The 16,732-nt window shown below is 45.9% G+C and overlaps 2 protein-coding genes across 2 annotated transcripts; both read right to left on the reverse strand.

The window, feature by feature from the left end:
• Window positions 1-441: 441 nt before the first annotated feature.
• LOC311004168 (olfactory receptor 11A1-like) lies at window positions 442-3,414 on the reverse strand (the record flags this gene model as incomplete). The annotated part of the gene is made up of 3 exons (XM_083996114.1): window positions 442-1,355; window positions 2,628-2,748; window positions 3,376-3,414. 3 exons carry the CDS (start codon window positions 3,412-3,414, stop codon window positions 442-444), a joined length of 1,074 nt encoding a protein of 357 aa, XP_083852240.1.
• A 9,048-nt stretch (window positions 3,415-12,462) lies between these two features.
• LOC311004169 (olfactory receptor 11A1-like) lies at window positions 12,463-14,237 on the reverse strand (the record flags this gene model as incomplete). The annotated part of the gene is made up of 2 exons (XM_083996115.1): window positions 12,463-13,443; window positions 14,175-14,237. The coding sequence occupies 2 exons, from the start codon at window positions 14,235-14,237 to the stop codon at window positions 12,463-12,465; spliced, it is 1,044 nt and encodes a 347-aa protein (XP_083852241.1).
• Window positions 14,238-16,732: the final 2,495 nt, after the last annotated feature.

Below are 16,732 nucleotides of genomic sequence, written 5' to 3' on the forward strand. Positions count from 1 at the left end.
GGGAGGTGTGGGTTCAATCCCCGCCCGGGCCCTCTTCACCTTGCCACATTCTGGCGTTGTTGGCAGGATCCATGTAGCACTAGGGGTGGGTCCATGGATTCCTAATGTGTGGCAGCCTGCGCGGAAGCACGAGGACGTGCTTGTGAAAAGAGGGGGAGAGATGTGACAGTTGACGGTTCCTGTCACTATGCCTCCAATTGATCATGTGCCCTGGCTGCTTGGCCAAGGGGATGTCCCTTTGGGTGACTGGCAAGCGCGCGTGACTCTTACCCGGGAGGTGTGGGTTCAATCCCCGCCTGGGCCCTCTTCACCTTGCCACAAAAGGGTAAAAAGTGACCCACACTACTGGCTCAACCAATGTTTGGGTCAAATAGATCGACCTAGTATGTTGGGTCAAATTTGTAACCCAAGGGCCCTAGGTCCTTTTTCGATGATCGATAATCACTGTGTTCTGCCGCAGCTCAGCAGCCTCTTCACATGCACGAAGATCTCCTTCATCTTCAGCCCGTACACCACCGGGTTGAACAGGGTCGGAACCAGCAGCAGCACGATAGAGACAATGGTGGTGACCCCGGCTCCGGCCTCCAGTCGCTGCAGCGCCGTCTCCAGCGCCAGGCTGGCGGAGTAGTTGATGAAGACAAGCAGGTGCGGCAGACAGGTGTTGAACGCTTTGCTGCTGAAAGAGCGGGAGCGGTGCAGACACACGGCGAGCACGCAGCCGTAGGAGAAGAGCACGGAGGCAGCGGGAATGACCACGATGGCGGCGACACTGACGAGGCCGTAGACGTTGAGCAGCAGCGCTGCTTTGCCGCCGCAACTCAGACTGATGAAGCTGTAGATGTTGCAGTAGAGTCTATTCAGCTGGAAGCGGCACAGCGGGATGCGCCACATCAGCAGCGCTGCACCGCCAATCACTGCCGCGGGCAGCAGCCAGCACGTCAGCAGCAGCGCCGTCACAGCGGCAGGCGGCAGCAGCACGGCGTAGCGCAGCGGGCAGCAGATGGACAGGTACCGGTCCAGGGCCATGGAGGCCAGCAGCAGGAAACTGGACCCGCCCAGAGAATAAAACACGAAGGCCTGACACACGCAGGCGGCCGGGGTCAGCTCCGAGGAGCGGCGGCCCGATGCCAGGTCCAGCAGCAGCTTCGGGTAGATCACTGCACTGACCACCATCGAGTTGAGCAGCAGCGCGGCGATAAAGACGAACATGGGCCGGTGCAGGTTCCTCTGGGAGCAGATGACGTAGACGACCACCGTGTCACTGCCCAGCAGGAACAGGTAGACCAGCAGGAGGACCGCGAAGAAGAGCCACCTGTGGTCATACAGCTGCACGAGACCGACCAGAGTCAGTGAGCCTGACGTCACAGAGGTCACGTTGAGCTCAGGTGAACAACACATCTGGACAGAACCACAGCAGAACACGAATGTGTGAGACAGTCAGAACCAACAGGTAAACACCATCATCATCATCATCATCATCAGTGAACAGAGAGCAGGTAAATAGATAAATAGGTGAATAGATTAACAGAATAACAGGTGAACAGGTAAATGGATAAACAGGTGAACAGGTGAACCGATAAACAGATCAACCGATAAACAGATCAACAAGTAAACAGATAAAAAGGTGAACAGATGAACATGTGAACCGATAAACACGTGAACAGATAAACATGTGAACAGATAAACAGTTGAACAGGTAAACAGGTGAAAAGGTAAACAAGTGAACAGATGAACATGTAAACGGGGAACAGAATAACACGTGAACAGAAAAACAAGTGAATCGATAAACACGTGAACAGATACAGGTCAACAGAAAAACAGGTGAACAGTTAAACAGCTGAACAGGTGAGTAGGTGAAGAGAAAAAACAGATAAACTGGTGAACAGGTGAACAGATATACAGGTGAAGAGAAAAACAGGTGAAAAGATAAACAGGTGAACAGATATACAGGTGAAGAGAAAAACAGGTGAATAGATAAACAAGTGAAGAGAAAAACAGGTGAAAAGATAAACAGGTGAACAGATAAACAGGTGAACAGATAAACAGGTGAATAGATAAACAGGTGAACAGATAAACAGGTGAACAGTTAAACAAGTGAACAGGTTCTCCATGTAAGGACACTGCTCCGTGTGTCCGTCTCCTCTGCAGCTTTTATCAGCTGCTCTTCATCCTCAGTGGAGCTCATTAACCACAGGCCAACTTTGTCTTCATCACTCTGTCCTAACGAACACCTCAGGTCACCAACTCCTTCATGAGCTGAACATCTCAAGTAATGATGTCATCAGTTAAACAGACATGAAGTGATGAGCTCAGTTTGAAGCTAGAACTGTCAGCCTGGACCTTACTACAAACAAACAGGATGATGGATGATGTTTCTGATGTTTTCATAGTCGTTTACCACCATTATTCCAAATTCATATTATTTAGTCAGTTTTGGCGATTAACACGTGTAGGACAGGACTGATGCTTGATTGATTATTAAATGATTGATGATTATTATATACATGATTATTAAATTATCAAAACACAACTTGTCAGGGCACACTCACACTAGGCAATCGTACCGTGCCCAAGCACGTTTGCCCCCTAAAGTCTGGATTCTATTGCTAGTGTGAGTGCAAGTGTACCGTGCCTGAGCACGGTACACTTGCCTGGCCCGGCACGGTTGGAAGAGGTGTGCTTGGGCACGGTACGCTTGGCCAGGAATGCGTACAGTAATGCGCTGCAGGCTCGTTCTCCACAACGTGTCTGCAACCGCGTGTAAGCAACAGTCACTTAACGATTACGTTGCGCCGTAAACATCGCTAGTTAACGTCGCTTTGATTAAACTTCAAGATAACCATGACAACCGGTCAAACAATTAAAAAGCGCAATTCTTTCTGCAGTCAGAGCGCATCCGCCGTGTTGGTGCTTGAGCACGCTTGGGTTTGAGGTAGTGTGAGTGCGGGCCAGCGGGGGACAGGGGAGGGGGGCATTCCTACTTCAGCGCAGTACGGAACAACTGGCCCTAGTGTGAGTGCGCCCTCACTGTGTATATGTTTCTCACCAGGCAGATGAACTCGACACAATCTGTGATTTATGTAGCAATGACATTAAAGCTAACAGTTAAATATAGTTAGTGTTAGTGAACACAGCACCACACCTTGTCATTAATACAATGTAAAGACTTACTCTGATTCAGAGAGAAAAGCAGATCAGTTCTCAAATCAGTGAATTCCTTCCAGTACAATTAAGCATCTCTCAGATACAAATGGTAAATGGATAGTTCTGCATCCCCTTCTTGAACCGCCACCTTACTGTGGCAAGGTGAAGAGGGCCCGGGAGGGGATTAAACCCACACCTCCCGGGTAATAGTCATGCGGGCTTGCCAGTCACCCAAAGGGACATCCCCTTGGCAAAGTAGCCAGGCCGCATGATCAATTGGAGGCATAGTGACAGGACCTGTCAACTGTCACATTACCATGGTGGAGGGGTTTGAGCACCTGAGTGATCCTAGGAGCTATGTTGTCGGGGGCTAAATGCCCCTGGGTGCCATGTGATTTGGGTGATGGTTGTGGGCGTGGGCCCTGACGACCCACTCCCTGGACAATGACTCTGGGCTATGGGGACATGGAATGTCACTTCACTGGGGGCGAAAGAGCCTGAGCTAGTGCAGGAGATCAAGCGGTACCAGCTAGAGATAGTGGGGCTCACGCACAGTCTGGGCACTGGATCCCAACTCCTTGAGAGAGGCTGGACTCTCAACTACTCTGGAGTCGCCCGCACTGAAAGGTGGCAACCTGGTGTGGGCTTGTTTATAGCTCCCCAGCTCAATCGTCATGAGTTGGAGTTCTCCCCAGTGAATGAGAGGGTCGTTTCCCTGCGCTTTCAGGTTGGGATAGGTCTCTCACTGTTGTTTTGGCCTACGGGCCAAACAGTAGTGCAGAGTACCCGGCCTTCAACTGGGGACTCCAGTTCTACTTTGGGACTTCAAAGCTCACGTGGGTTACACACCTCCGGGAGAACTTCGACCAGATCCCGAGGGAGCCTGAGTGGACCATGTTCTCCACTTTCATTGTTGGTTGTTGGCTGTTTAAAGCTGTGGCCGTAAGGTCTCGGGTACCTGCTGTGGTGGCAATCCCCAAACCTAGTGGTGGACACCGGAAGTAAGGGATGTCGTCAAGCTGAAGAAGGAGTCCTATCGAGCCTGGTTGGCTCAAGGGACTCCTGAGGCAGCTTACGGGTATTGGCAGGCCAAGCGTGTGGTAGCTTGGGCAGTCACAGAAGCAAAACTCAGGTCTGGGAAAAGTTCGGGGAGGCCATGGCAGAGGACTACCGGTCGGCCTTGACGAAATTCTGGCAAACCATCTGGCACCTCAGGAGGGGGAAGCCAACACTGTTTACAGTGAATGTGGGGAGTTGTTGACCTCGAATGGGGACATTGTCGGGTGGTGGAAGGAATACTTTGAGGACCTTCTCAATCCCACTGACATGCTTTCCATAGAGGAAGCGGAGGCTGGGGACTCAGAGGTTGATTCATTCATCTCTCAAGCTGAAGTCACTGAAGATAGTTCAGCTTCTTGGCTGACATGCCTCTGCAGTATTGCGTGGAAGTCAGGGACAGTGTCTCCTCAGCCTCCATGGGAAAAGTCTATTCCAGTGTACTGGAGAGGAGAATTCGGCTGATAGTTGAACCTCGGATTCAGGAGGAACAATGTGGTTTTTGTCCTGGCCGTGGAACACTGGACCAGCTCTATAACCTCCACAGGATGCTTGAGGGTTCGTGGGAGTTTGCCCAAACAGTCCACATGCGTTTTGTGGACTTGGAGAAGGCTTTCTTCTGTGTCCCTTGTGGCATTCTGTTGAGTTTCGGGAGTATGGGATCGTCGGCCCTCTGCTCAGGTCTGTACAACCGGAGCAGGAGCTTGCTTCACATTGCCAATAGTATGTCAGGTAACACTTTATTTTAAGGGGTCCTTGTTCCTGTGTATCTACCTAATTAATTACAGTGTAATTACCTATGTAACCGTATGTAATTACATGTACTTACATTGTAATTACATAGTGTATTTTGGAGTACTTACAGGTCCTTGTTACACTTGTAATAAGAAATGCTTGTTACAATACTTTGTCAAAGTGGCCTCTCTCTTTGGGGAAGGGGTACATCTGCAAGAAAAATGGGTGAAACCACAACCCATGTTGCCTGGGCAAACTTTTCCATCAATCTTCCTCCTGCCTCATGAGTCTTGGAACATGTATGCTGTTTCACAACTTAGTATATGTAACAGTTGTGTTAATACACCGTTGTTACTCTTTGATACAGTGGAATGAGCACATTAAAATAAAGTGTACCTGCTGGGATACCTCAGTTCTTACACATTAACTGCAATAATCAGTGTCTTCGATAGTATACCACATGTGCTGTTACACAACATAGTCTATGTAACAGTTGTGTTAGTACACACTTGTTACTCTTTGATACAGTGAAATAATCACATTAAAATAAAGTGTACCTGGGTCGGGATACCTCAACTCTTATAAATTAACTGCGATAACCAGTGTCTTTGTACTACTGTCTTTGAGGGTTAAAAAAGTTAAAATGTTAAGTTAAAGTTCATGAGTTGATAATTAAGCAGGTTTAAAAAGTATAGGGCTTTGGTTCAAAGAAACCACGTCCGAGTGAGTGGTCTTCTCTTTGGTTCAGAGAAACCGCATCGAAGTGAGCGCTCGGCTCGTCAAACCCAGCTATGTTGTGTTTTTTCTGTTGCATGCTAGCTTCTCATGCTCGGGTGTAAAAGTGAGCACAGACGGCTAAACAGACTGCTAAATAATATTGTTGGACGCTTTTGCCTTGGGGAATGTCTATCTGTGAGTAGAATATGTCAATGGTGTTACATGATTGTGTATTTTTGTAATTAAGACATGATTAGCTATGTTTTCAGTAAATATACCTTGCTAGCTTTCAGTCTATGCTAACTCTTTTCATTTTGTTAATCTGGATGCTAATTGAAGTGTATTCATGCAATGCTACTGTAAGTACTGTAAGTAAATTGTGTTTCTGTGATCATTTCAGTTTTACAGAGGAGAAATAGAGGACTCCATTAAAGGACAGGAAAAGATCAAGCCTTGTGTTTTTTTGGGGAGCTTCTATACGTTTTGTTGACTGACTGTCTAGCTTTGCATCGGCCCACGCACTGCGAGGGCAGTACAGTCTTCTTTTTCCTATGAGCTACATGTGGTGAGCTTGAACAACAGGGCTATGTGTCAATTTACAGTGAAATTACTCTTTAAGTTACTTGCCTATTTTTCAATTTATGTTCGATGCAGTTCCATGCAGGGAAATTGCTGCACAGCATAACACAAGTTCGGCAGATGTGGTACTGACAATATTGTTCAAAATGCACAATAAAGGAACACTGAAATGCATTTTTTTTGAGTGTGTGGTTTATGCATACAGATTGCTGATGATGTTTTCAGTTCCATATGAACTAAGTTATACAGCATTGTCTCATTTTCTGAAAAAAATGCTATTCTAGTTATTGGTTTATATGTAAAAATACTTGAGTACCAAGGTCAACACCAGTTTAGAGTTTCTGCATGATGTAACATGTAAGTATGTAGCAGGTACACTATATTTTAATGTGCTTCTTCCACTGTATCAAAGAGTAACAAGTGTGTACTAACCAGTAGCGTGCGGTGGCCTTTCAGTCAGGGCCAGCAGTAACACCCTCAACCCCCCCCCTCCCCCCCAAAAAATAAAAAAATTAAATGTAAAAAATGCAAGGCCACTATTGTGCAACACTACTTAATCAACACCAACGACCGCTGAACAACCACAACGCATCAAGACACCACTGTGCAGCATCGCCATCTGATCATCTTCCCTTAGATCACTCACCACTTTACGCACCATATGACACAAAACATGAAAAACAGCACCTACTGCCCAACTTCTTAATCACTTCAAAAATAAAATCAATTTCTGTAACAGACCCATGCCAAAGAGCGTGCCCACAAAAATTAAAAATTAACAATCTCTTAATGGTTGAGACACACCCACAGAGAGAGAGAGAGAGAGAGAGAGAGAGAGAGAGAGAGAGAGACAGAGAGTTTTTGACCCAGAAGCAACACCAAAAGCATACAGTAGCCTATTAGCCCAACAGTATGCAGCGCCAATCTGAGAAAGTTTTTAAAAAAAAAACTAGCACTCACCCATCACCACGGCTTGTACTGAAGAGTGGACATGTCCATCAGAACAGCTTGTTGTGCTCCGAGCTAGCTGTCAACCAGTCGTACCATAGTTTCCCACCTTATGCCACACAAAGCTTGTTGGTTTGTAGTTAGCATCCATTTTAGGCGTCTGTCTTGCAAAAAATCAATTTTTTTCTGCAAAGGTCCGCAGTCGTATCACAAAATCTTGCTGTTAAATCACCCGCCATCAGCTTTCCAGAATAACAGACTACGTGCGTCATCACGCAGCTGCCCATGGGCCAATCAGTCAGGCTAACTTCAATGACAACACCAAGGCCAGCACTAGAAACTCCGCTGGCCCTAGGGCGTTCTGTCAATAACACATCAAAATCTGATTGGCTGATGATACTGTCACTCAACGTTTTAACCCAATAGCAGCGTCCAGCTTCGACCAAAGGCTAGCAATGCAACTACTGCTGGCCCCAGCCGAGGAACGGAGCTGTGATGCGTTTATAGGACATAGGAAATTTGAGTTCCACAAAACCAATCGTTTTCTGGATAAAGTTGCATACTGAACAAGTAATTGACTCCAGACACATTTCAGAATCACTTTTCAATTATAAAAAATAATAATTATTTCATTTTTGACAGGGCTAGCAGTGCTGGCCCTGCTACCCCTGACCGCACACCACTGGTACTAACACAATCGTTACATATACTGAGTTGTGTAACAGCACACGTGGTACACTATCGAAGACACTGATTATTGCAGTTAATATGTAAGAACTGTGGTATCCCAGCAGGTACACTTTATTTTAATGTGCTCATTCCACTGTATCAAAGAGTAACAAAGGTGTACTAACACAACTGTTACATAGACTGAGGTTGTGAAACAGCATAAGTGGTACAAGACCGAAGACACTGGTTATCGCAGTTAATTTATAAGAGTTGAGGTATCCCGACCCAGGTACACTTTATTTTAATGTGCTCATTTCACTGTATCAAAGAGTAACAAGTGTGTACTAACACAACTGTTACATATACTAAGTTGTGTAACAGCACACGTGGTACACTATCGAAGACACTGATTATTGCAGTTAATGTGTAAGAACTGTGGTATCCCAGCAGGTACACTTTATTTTAATGTGCTCATTCCACTGTATCAAAGAGTAACAACGGTGTATTAACACAACTGTTACATATACTAAGTTGTGTAACAGCATACATGTTCCAAGACTCAAGAGGCAGGAGGAAGATTGATGGAAAAGTTTGCCCAGGCAACATGGGTTGTAAGTACATGTTATTACATACGGTTACATAGGTAATTACACTGTAATTAATTAGGTAGATACACAGGAACAAGGACCCCTTAAAATAAAGTGTTACCGTATGTCAGACCTGTACTCAGTACATGTTAAACTGCGGCAAAGCTACCTTTTGTCACCAGTTCTGTTCATTATTTTTATGGACAGAATTTCTAGGTGGGGTGTCCAGTTCGGGAGCCACTGGATCTCATCTCTGCTTTTCACAGAAGATGTTGTCTTGTTGGCCCTTTCGAGCCAGGACATTTAGCATGTACCGCCCCAGTACATGCTGAATGTTTTAAGCTGAGTGTGAAACAGCTGGGATGAGAATCAGCACCTAGTCCAAGGCCATGGTTCTCAACTGAAAAAAGGTGGCTTGCCCCATCCAGGTGGCAGTAGTGTTTATAGGTGTTATGCGTTGTGTGATTCATGTATGTTGTCCTCCATTACTGGCGTGGTAGCAGCGCTTCCCAACGTATGGTGTCTAACTAAGATTGAAACTGCTTCAACTGTTTCTTCAATCTTTCGTCACAGCATTGTCACAAGATTGTAAAGGAAGTCATGTCCCCTGTGCAGATGCAAAGGGAACATGACTTCCTTAGCAGGTGCACGTTCCTACCCCCCCAAGACAGAATGTTCATGGCTAAAACGTGCCAAGTGATGGGTGAGCAGGTAGAGACTGATGATGAGGTGGTTGAGTTATTAGTCATTAGTGAGGAGACAGCACCATCTAGTGGCGTGAAACATGTACTAATCAAACACTACCCCTACTTGGATGCATTCCATGGTCACTGTCCTATGCGTCTCGCCATTGACAGTGGGTCTACAGGCAAAATGATGAAGGTCTCATGTTCAACTAGGCTGGATGTTACCATCACAGGAAGTACGCAGCTTGCGTTCCAAGCAGATGGGTCATCCCATCACGGACACGGACTCACTCCCATAGAGACGGCCACAGCCTCTACTTCGAGGGTCTTGTTGTTGAAAATCTCGACTCTGACATCCTGGCAGGAATTCCCTTCATGGAAAAGAATGGCGTCTCCATCAGACCAGCTAAACACCAAATATGCTTGGGTGAGGATACCTACAGATGGTATCCTCCACACACCAATGGACAGGCATGCTGTGCGACACGCACACGTATTCCGGGCTATACAAATAAAATTGCCTTGCCTTGCCATTTTAAAGGATACAATGCTGCCATGGACCCATTCCAGGCCACGGTTAACATGGGACCCATCCTACCCCCACAACGCAAGGGCAGGGTCCCACAGTACTCCAGGGGTCAGCTGCAAGAGCTCCAGGCTCAGTTCGACGTGTTGGAGGGCATGGGTGTCTTCAGGAAGTGCAAGGATGTCGACATCAAAGTGGAATATGTCAATCCTTCATTCCTCATCAAGAAGCCTGGCGGTGGTTTTCGCCTTGTCACAGCATTCGCAGATATCTGTCGGTACAGTAAATCCCAACCCTCCCTGGTGCCTGATGTTGACTCCTTCTTGCGCCTCATAGCCCAATGGAAGTACATCATCGCCACAGACCTAACCAAAGCCTTTTACCAGATCCCTTTGTCCAGAGACTCATGGAAGTACTGTGGGGTCGTCACGCCCTTCAAGGGTGTCCGTGTGTATGTGTGGAGTGCTATGGGCATGCCAGGGTCCGAGATGGCGCTGGAGGAGTTATGCAGAGTCTTTGGAGACCTCCTTGAACGGGACCATGTGGCCAGTGTGGCAGATGACCTGTATTGCGGCACGAACACTCTCGAGGACTTGCTAACTGTCTGTAGGCGGGTTCTTTCTGCCCTACAACGCTGTGATCTTGCAGGTCTGTTGTGTGGCCGTGGTAGTTGTGGTACCTGATGTTCCATGGTATTTTTGCTGTGCTGTTAGACTTTAGGGGGGGCTCTTTGTTTTGTAAGAAAAAGGTGTGACGCCAGTAGTGTTTGTAGTTGTCATAGTAACCGTACAACTCTTCCGTTTGGCCCCGTTGTTATCCCTGTTCCTGTTTACACTAAACGGCTGCTGCCGCACTAGACCTTCTGCGTTGTGATTCATGTGTGTCGTCCTCCATTGCTGGCGCAGACTGTTATTGAAAAATATTGGAGATAAGCTTGTGTTGACCTTCCTTTTCTCAAACTCAAAAATAAAATAAAGGAGAGTAACCGTTGCTGATATAGCTTAACTTGACACATGCATGGGTGCAATTAAACCACTGTCCAAACGAAAATCCACTGTTAATCGAAAAACTGATTTATTTTGTTCTTACTATAGACAATTCCAAGCACAGCACTGCATGTCACGGTCAAAGAAACGTGTGCCTCAAAATCAGCAACCTCCGTGGCTTGCTCACCCCAATCTAAAACTCCCCCGTTCATTAAGTCACTTCCTTTCTCAACGGAAGTGACGAAAACAAAACCCACCAAGATACACAAAAAAATAAAAGCCAAAACTTTCTCCCAGAAATGGTGGACTGATAAATGCATTTTATTAAACTTTTGATAAGACTTTAGCACCATTTTTAGTCTCTGTATTTGAAGAGGCCATAGACAAAGGAGAATTACCACTAACTCTTCGTCAAGGCCTTATTAATTGATTCCTAAACCAAAAAAAGATAAATTAAATACTAAAAATTGGAGACCAATGAGTCTATTAAATAATGATGCAAAGATATTTGCTATGAAACTATGAAACTAGGCTTAGATGATATCATTGATGAGGAACAATCAGGTTTTATGCCTGGTAGAAATATATGCAACAAGTTTGGATGGCTTTCAGCATTCACACTATTGTTGTTCGGTTCAGCCATTTTGTTTAAACGTATTATTCTTACAACCACCAAACTACTGCTGCATCGGACAGTGTTTGATTTATCACGGTATATAAAACTCACTGTGTTTCATCTTCTCTGTGGTTGAGCGGTTAGTTTGCCGGGTTACCAATCATGAGGTCCAGGGTTCAATTCCTGCCTTAGTTGCTTGTGTTACATGCCAACTGTAACTACTACCACTTGGTCTGGCTTATTTTCAGATCTTGCATGAGCAACCTTGATAATGCATATTCTCCCCACCTTTTCTCTTTACCTCTTTCTATCTTGGTATGTCTTAACATGTTTCTTGTTTATACCACTGCTCTAAGACAACTGTGTGCTCTCTCTGGCCATAGTGGCAGAGTAAAGGTCTACTGACCATGAGCTTGTGGGTGATCCAACTCTGACATCATGATCAGGGGTCATTGTGGTCACAGTTCAGACAAATACAAACAGGTTTTACCTCAGGTGTTCATTTGAACTTAAATGGGATGTAAACACTGAGGCATTAGTCAAACGTGGACAGCAGTCAGTCCAGTGATTCTGTGTTCTTTTTATCAGTCCTTCACTAAAAGCCTTCTGACTTATTATTTTATCTGTTGGTTTAACAACCTGTCACTCAAGGATACAATCACTGTTCAGTTCTCCGAACAAAGATCCTCCAGAGAAAGGACGAGAGGATGGCTCACTACAGGGGACAGACACGACACAGTTTACAGTTTACACATCATGACAGCTCATCTCAATAATAAACATTAATAAAGTTGAAAAATAGAGAAACACTCGGTTCATTTCAGCTTAGGCTTAATGATTAATTTACAGTTTTCACTGGTAAAAAACCGACAAACTTTGATGTTTGTGAACCAGCAGGACAGAAGAAATAAAGTCTGTTAATAACATCTGATTGATCTGTGTTCACTCTTACTACAGTGTTAACATTGTTTATGAAAAAGATCATGTTATTTTCACCTTTAATTCCTACTTCATAATACAATGACATCATTTCTTCTCCAACACAACCGACAAATACTGACATCAGATATTTCTGTATTTAAAACATAAGACTCAAGAAAACAATGAAGTGAAACATGATTCAGTGACAGTGAGCAACATTTTCTTGTGTGTTTGTGTCGTAGTGACAAAGCTGGACAGATGTTTATCAATCACACTGATCGATCATCGATCATCACTGTGCTCTGCCGCAGCTCAGCAGCCTCTTCACATGCACGAAGATTTCCTTCATCTTCAGCCCGTACACCACCGGGTTGAACAGGGTCGGAGCCAGCAGCAGCATGATGGAGACCATGGAGGTGGCCCTGGTGACCCCGGCTCCGGCTCCAACCTCCAGCCGCTGCAGCGCCATGTCCAGCGCCAGGGTGACGGAGAAGTTGATGAAGACGAGCAGGTGCGGCAGACAGGTGTTGAACGCTTTGCTGCTGAAGGCGCGGGAGCTGCGCAGACACACGGCGAGCACGCGGCCGTAGGAGAAGAACACAAATGCGATGGGAACGACCACGATGGCGGCAGTGGCAACAAAGCTATAAACGCTGAGCAGCAGCACCGCTTTGCCGTTGCAACTCAGGTTAACGAAGCTGTAGATGGTACAGTAGACTCTGTTAATCTGGAAGTGGCACAGCGGGATGCGCGACATCAGCAGCGCTGCACCGCCAACCACCGCCGCGGGCAGCAGCCAGCACGTCAGCAGCAGCGCCGTCACAGCAGCAGGCGGCAGCAGCACGGCGTAGCGCAGTGGGCAGCAGATGGACAGGTACCGGTCCAGGGCCATGGAGGCCAGCAACAGGAAGCTGGACCCACCCAGAGTATAAGCCACGAAGGCCTGACACACGCAGGCGGCCGGGGTCAGCTCCGAGGAGCGGCGGCCTGACGCCAGGTCCAGCAGCAGCTTCGGGTAGACCACCGCACTGGCCGCCACCGAGTTGAGCAGCAGCGCGGCGATAAAGACGAACATGGGCCGGTGCAGGTTCCTCTGGGAGCAGATGACGTAGACGACCACCGTGTCACTGCTCAGCAGGAACAGGTAGACCAGCAGGAGGACCGCGAAGAAGAGCCACCTGTGGTCATACAGCTGCACGAGACCGACCAGAGTCAGTGAGCCTGACGTCACAGAGGTCGCAGAGGTCACGTTGAGCTCAGGTGAACAACACATCTGGACAGAACCACAGCAGAACAGGAGTGTGTCAGGCAGTCAGAACCAACAGGTAAACACCATAATCGTCACCATCATCAGTGAACAGAGAGCACGTAAATAGGTAAATAGGTGAACAGATGAACAGAAAAACAGGTGAGCAGGTGAACAGGTGAGGACCCTGTTCCGTGTGTCCGTCTCCGTCTCCGCTGCAGCTTTTATCAGCTGCTCTTCATCCGCAGTGGAGCTCATTAACCTCAGGTCACCTTCGTCTTCATCACTCTGTCCTAACGAACACCTCAGGTCACCAACTCCTTAATGAGCTGAACAACTCAAGTAATGATGTCAATAATTAAACAGACATGAAGTGATGAGCTCAGTTTAATGAAGAGACAGTGTGTGTGTGTGTGTGTGTGTGTGTGTGTGTGTGTGTGTGTTTAGACTGCACTGACTCCACCTGTTGTCATAACACACACAAACAAACAGTGGATGCTGTTTTTGATGTTTTCTTATTTAGATAGATAGAGATAGATAGATAGATAGATAGATAGATAGATAGATAGATAGATAGATAGATAGATAGATAGATAGATAGATAGATAGAAAGAAAGAAAGAAAGAAAGAAAGAAAGAAAGAAAGAAAGAAAGAAAGAAAGAAAGAAAGAAAGAATAGAACTTAGAATAGTTGTGTTTCTGCGAGACATGGCTGGGTGAAGGGACACCTGACGAGCCCCTACTACAGGAGGGTTATACCATCTTCAGAGCCGACCGAGACGCGGAGAAATGCAGCAAGACGAGGGGAGGAGGCACAGCCATCTTCTTCAAGCAGTCCTGGTGCACTAACAGTAAGATCATCTCCAAATCTTGCACTGAAGACGTGGAATATCTGACCTTGCGCTGCCGGCCGTTTTACCTGCCTAAAGAGTTAGTGTATCATTGTGTGTGTTGTGTACATCCCCCCCTCAGCCAAGGAGGAGGCTGCACTGAAGGAGCTGCACAACATGATCAATGAACATGAAAATCACTATCCAGACGCTGCTTTTATTATTGTTGGGGACTTTAATCACTGTAATCTCAGGAAAAATCTACCTAAACTACACCAGTTTGTAGATTTTCCCACAAGAGGAGACAGAATACTAGACCACTGCTACAGCAACATCAGACGGGCATATACAGCTGCACCAAAGCCCCACTTCGGAAAATCTGATCACTTGGCTATCCTGCTGAAGCCCATCTATACCAAAAAACTGAAAGCAAACTCTGTTACAGTTAAAACAATAAACACCTGGACTGACAGTGCACAAGCCAGCCTGCAAGGTTGCTTGGAAGCCACAGACATGAACATTTTTAAGATGGCCACCAACAGCATTCATGAATATACAGAGACTGTCAGTGACTACATAGGATGGTGCACTTCCATCTGCGTTCCCACCAGAACTGTGCGCATTTATCCGAATCAAAAGCCATGGTTTAATTCGGACATACGCAAGAAAATCAGGAAGAGGTGTGAAGCTTTCAGGTCCGAAGATAGGGAGGAATACAAGAAAGCCCGATATGAGCTGCAAAGGACCATAAGAGCTGCGAAGAGGGCACACTCCCAGAAACTTGAAAGTTTCTACCTCAATAACAACACTCGCAGCATGTGGCAGGGAATCCAAGCTGTCACTAACTACAAGAAAAAGTCAGGCAGATGAGATGATAGATGTACTTTATTGATCCCGAGGGAAATTCAAATGTGGTCAACTGCTCACATAGAACCAGTCACACACAGTACGACAATGAAAACAGATTATAAATAGCTAAAAATAATATATAATTATAGCTGCTGCGCAGCAATGGTCGGGACCGGGCAATTTTCTTTTATAGAAAAATTGGGCAATTTGGAAGTGAAAGGTGCAAAGCCGTAGCACATGGTTGATTTGTTATGAATTTATTTTCAAAGTTTTGAAATTTAGATACATGCTGTAACGCCACCATCAGGACTATTGTCTTGTGTTACTAGCTGGCAACATCATCATCATTATCCTTGCTGGGGCTTAAACCCACAACCTCTGGCACCAACAACCAGCTCCTAACTCACTGAGCTAATGGGCTCTTTGCACAGCATTGGACAACCTGATTAATTCAGGTGTGTCTGACCATTGTGACTACTCAGACACACCTGGGTTAATCAGTTTGTCCAATAATGTAAGACAGGAAACAAAGGAGCAGCATTAAGTTCAGGAAGTAGTGGAGCTGTGCAAAGAGCCCATAGTCTGGAAGTGAGTCCTGGTGTGTGACTTCTCAAATAGACTCAGGGAGTCAAAGCCAGGCAGCAGTTGTCAAAATGTCAGAAATACAGTTATCTAAACAAAAATATGATATTACATTAATTGCATTTAGATAGCATGGAAATGTTGGTGATTTGTTTTTAACAATAAGTGTTTTGCATCATAAGATAAAATCTGATGTTTAAAAATGCCACTCTTACATTGACTGCAGTTGTTCCCATGAGAGCAGATTTAAAATGTATTTAGCAAGAATTGACCCTTTGTCAAGGCCCCCCCCCCCCCCCCACGGTTACTGTTGCTAGGTTGGACAAACAATGGTCACAGAAGGGTTAACTCCCATTGGAAACCATTGAAAATTAGGCAGATTTAAATTACTTGTAAGGAAAATTTGAATTAACTTATAAATCAGAAAAATTGTGTCCGTGATAGAAGACAGACGTGGCTAAAGAGCGATTCAACGGGCATTACCTGACTATTCCGAAAAGTGGGGAAAAATCTTTGTTTTGGTCACTCACTAGCTAGTAGCTAACGACGCTAGCTAACGTTAGCTACAAGCTAACGCTTAATCTCCGCCGATCTCCCGTTTCTCCTCGTAAAACTTCACAAAGTTCAAAAGACATTAGCAGCGGTAATGTTACGTTTGCTAGATAACTTTGAAGGTGTTAGATCTTCTCTGTCTATGAACATGACCAGAGAGTGGACTGGAGAATGAATGAGCTTTAATAGTTCTTCAGTACAGCCAGGGAAAAACAGGCTCACTTCTCATGAGGACTGCACAACAACAACAACAACAAACAAAACTTTGCAGTTAACCCCTGACCTATGCCTAGAGCTCCCCCTAGTGGACCACCCCCAAACCCTACTATTAAGCTCAACAAACAGAAGGTTAAAGTAATATGTTATACAGTACACATAGGCTAAGGCCCAATCCCATTTCTCTTTTCTACCCCTACCCCTACCCCTTGCCCCTCGCCCCTTGAAACGGAGCTACAAGGGGTAGGGGTAGAAAGTCAACCCCTCCGAATTGGGACATCACTTCAA

The sequence above is a fragment of the Trachurus trachurus genome (assembly GCF_905171665.1).
Source record: "Trachurus trachurus genome assembly, chromosome: 21".
Lineage (NCBI taxonomy): Eukaryota > Metazoa > Chordata > Actinopteri > Carangiformes > Carangidae > Trachurus > Trachurus trachurus.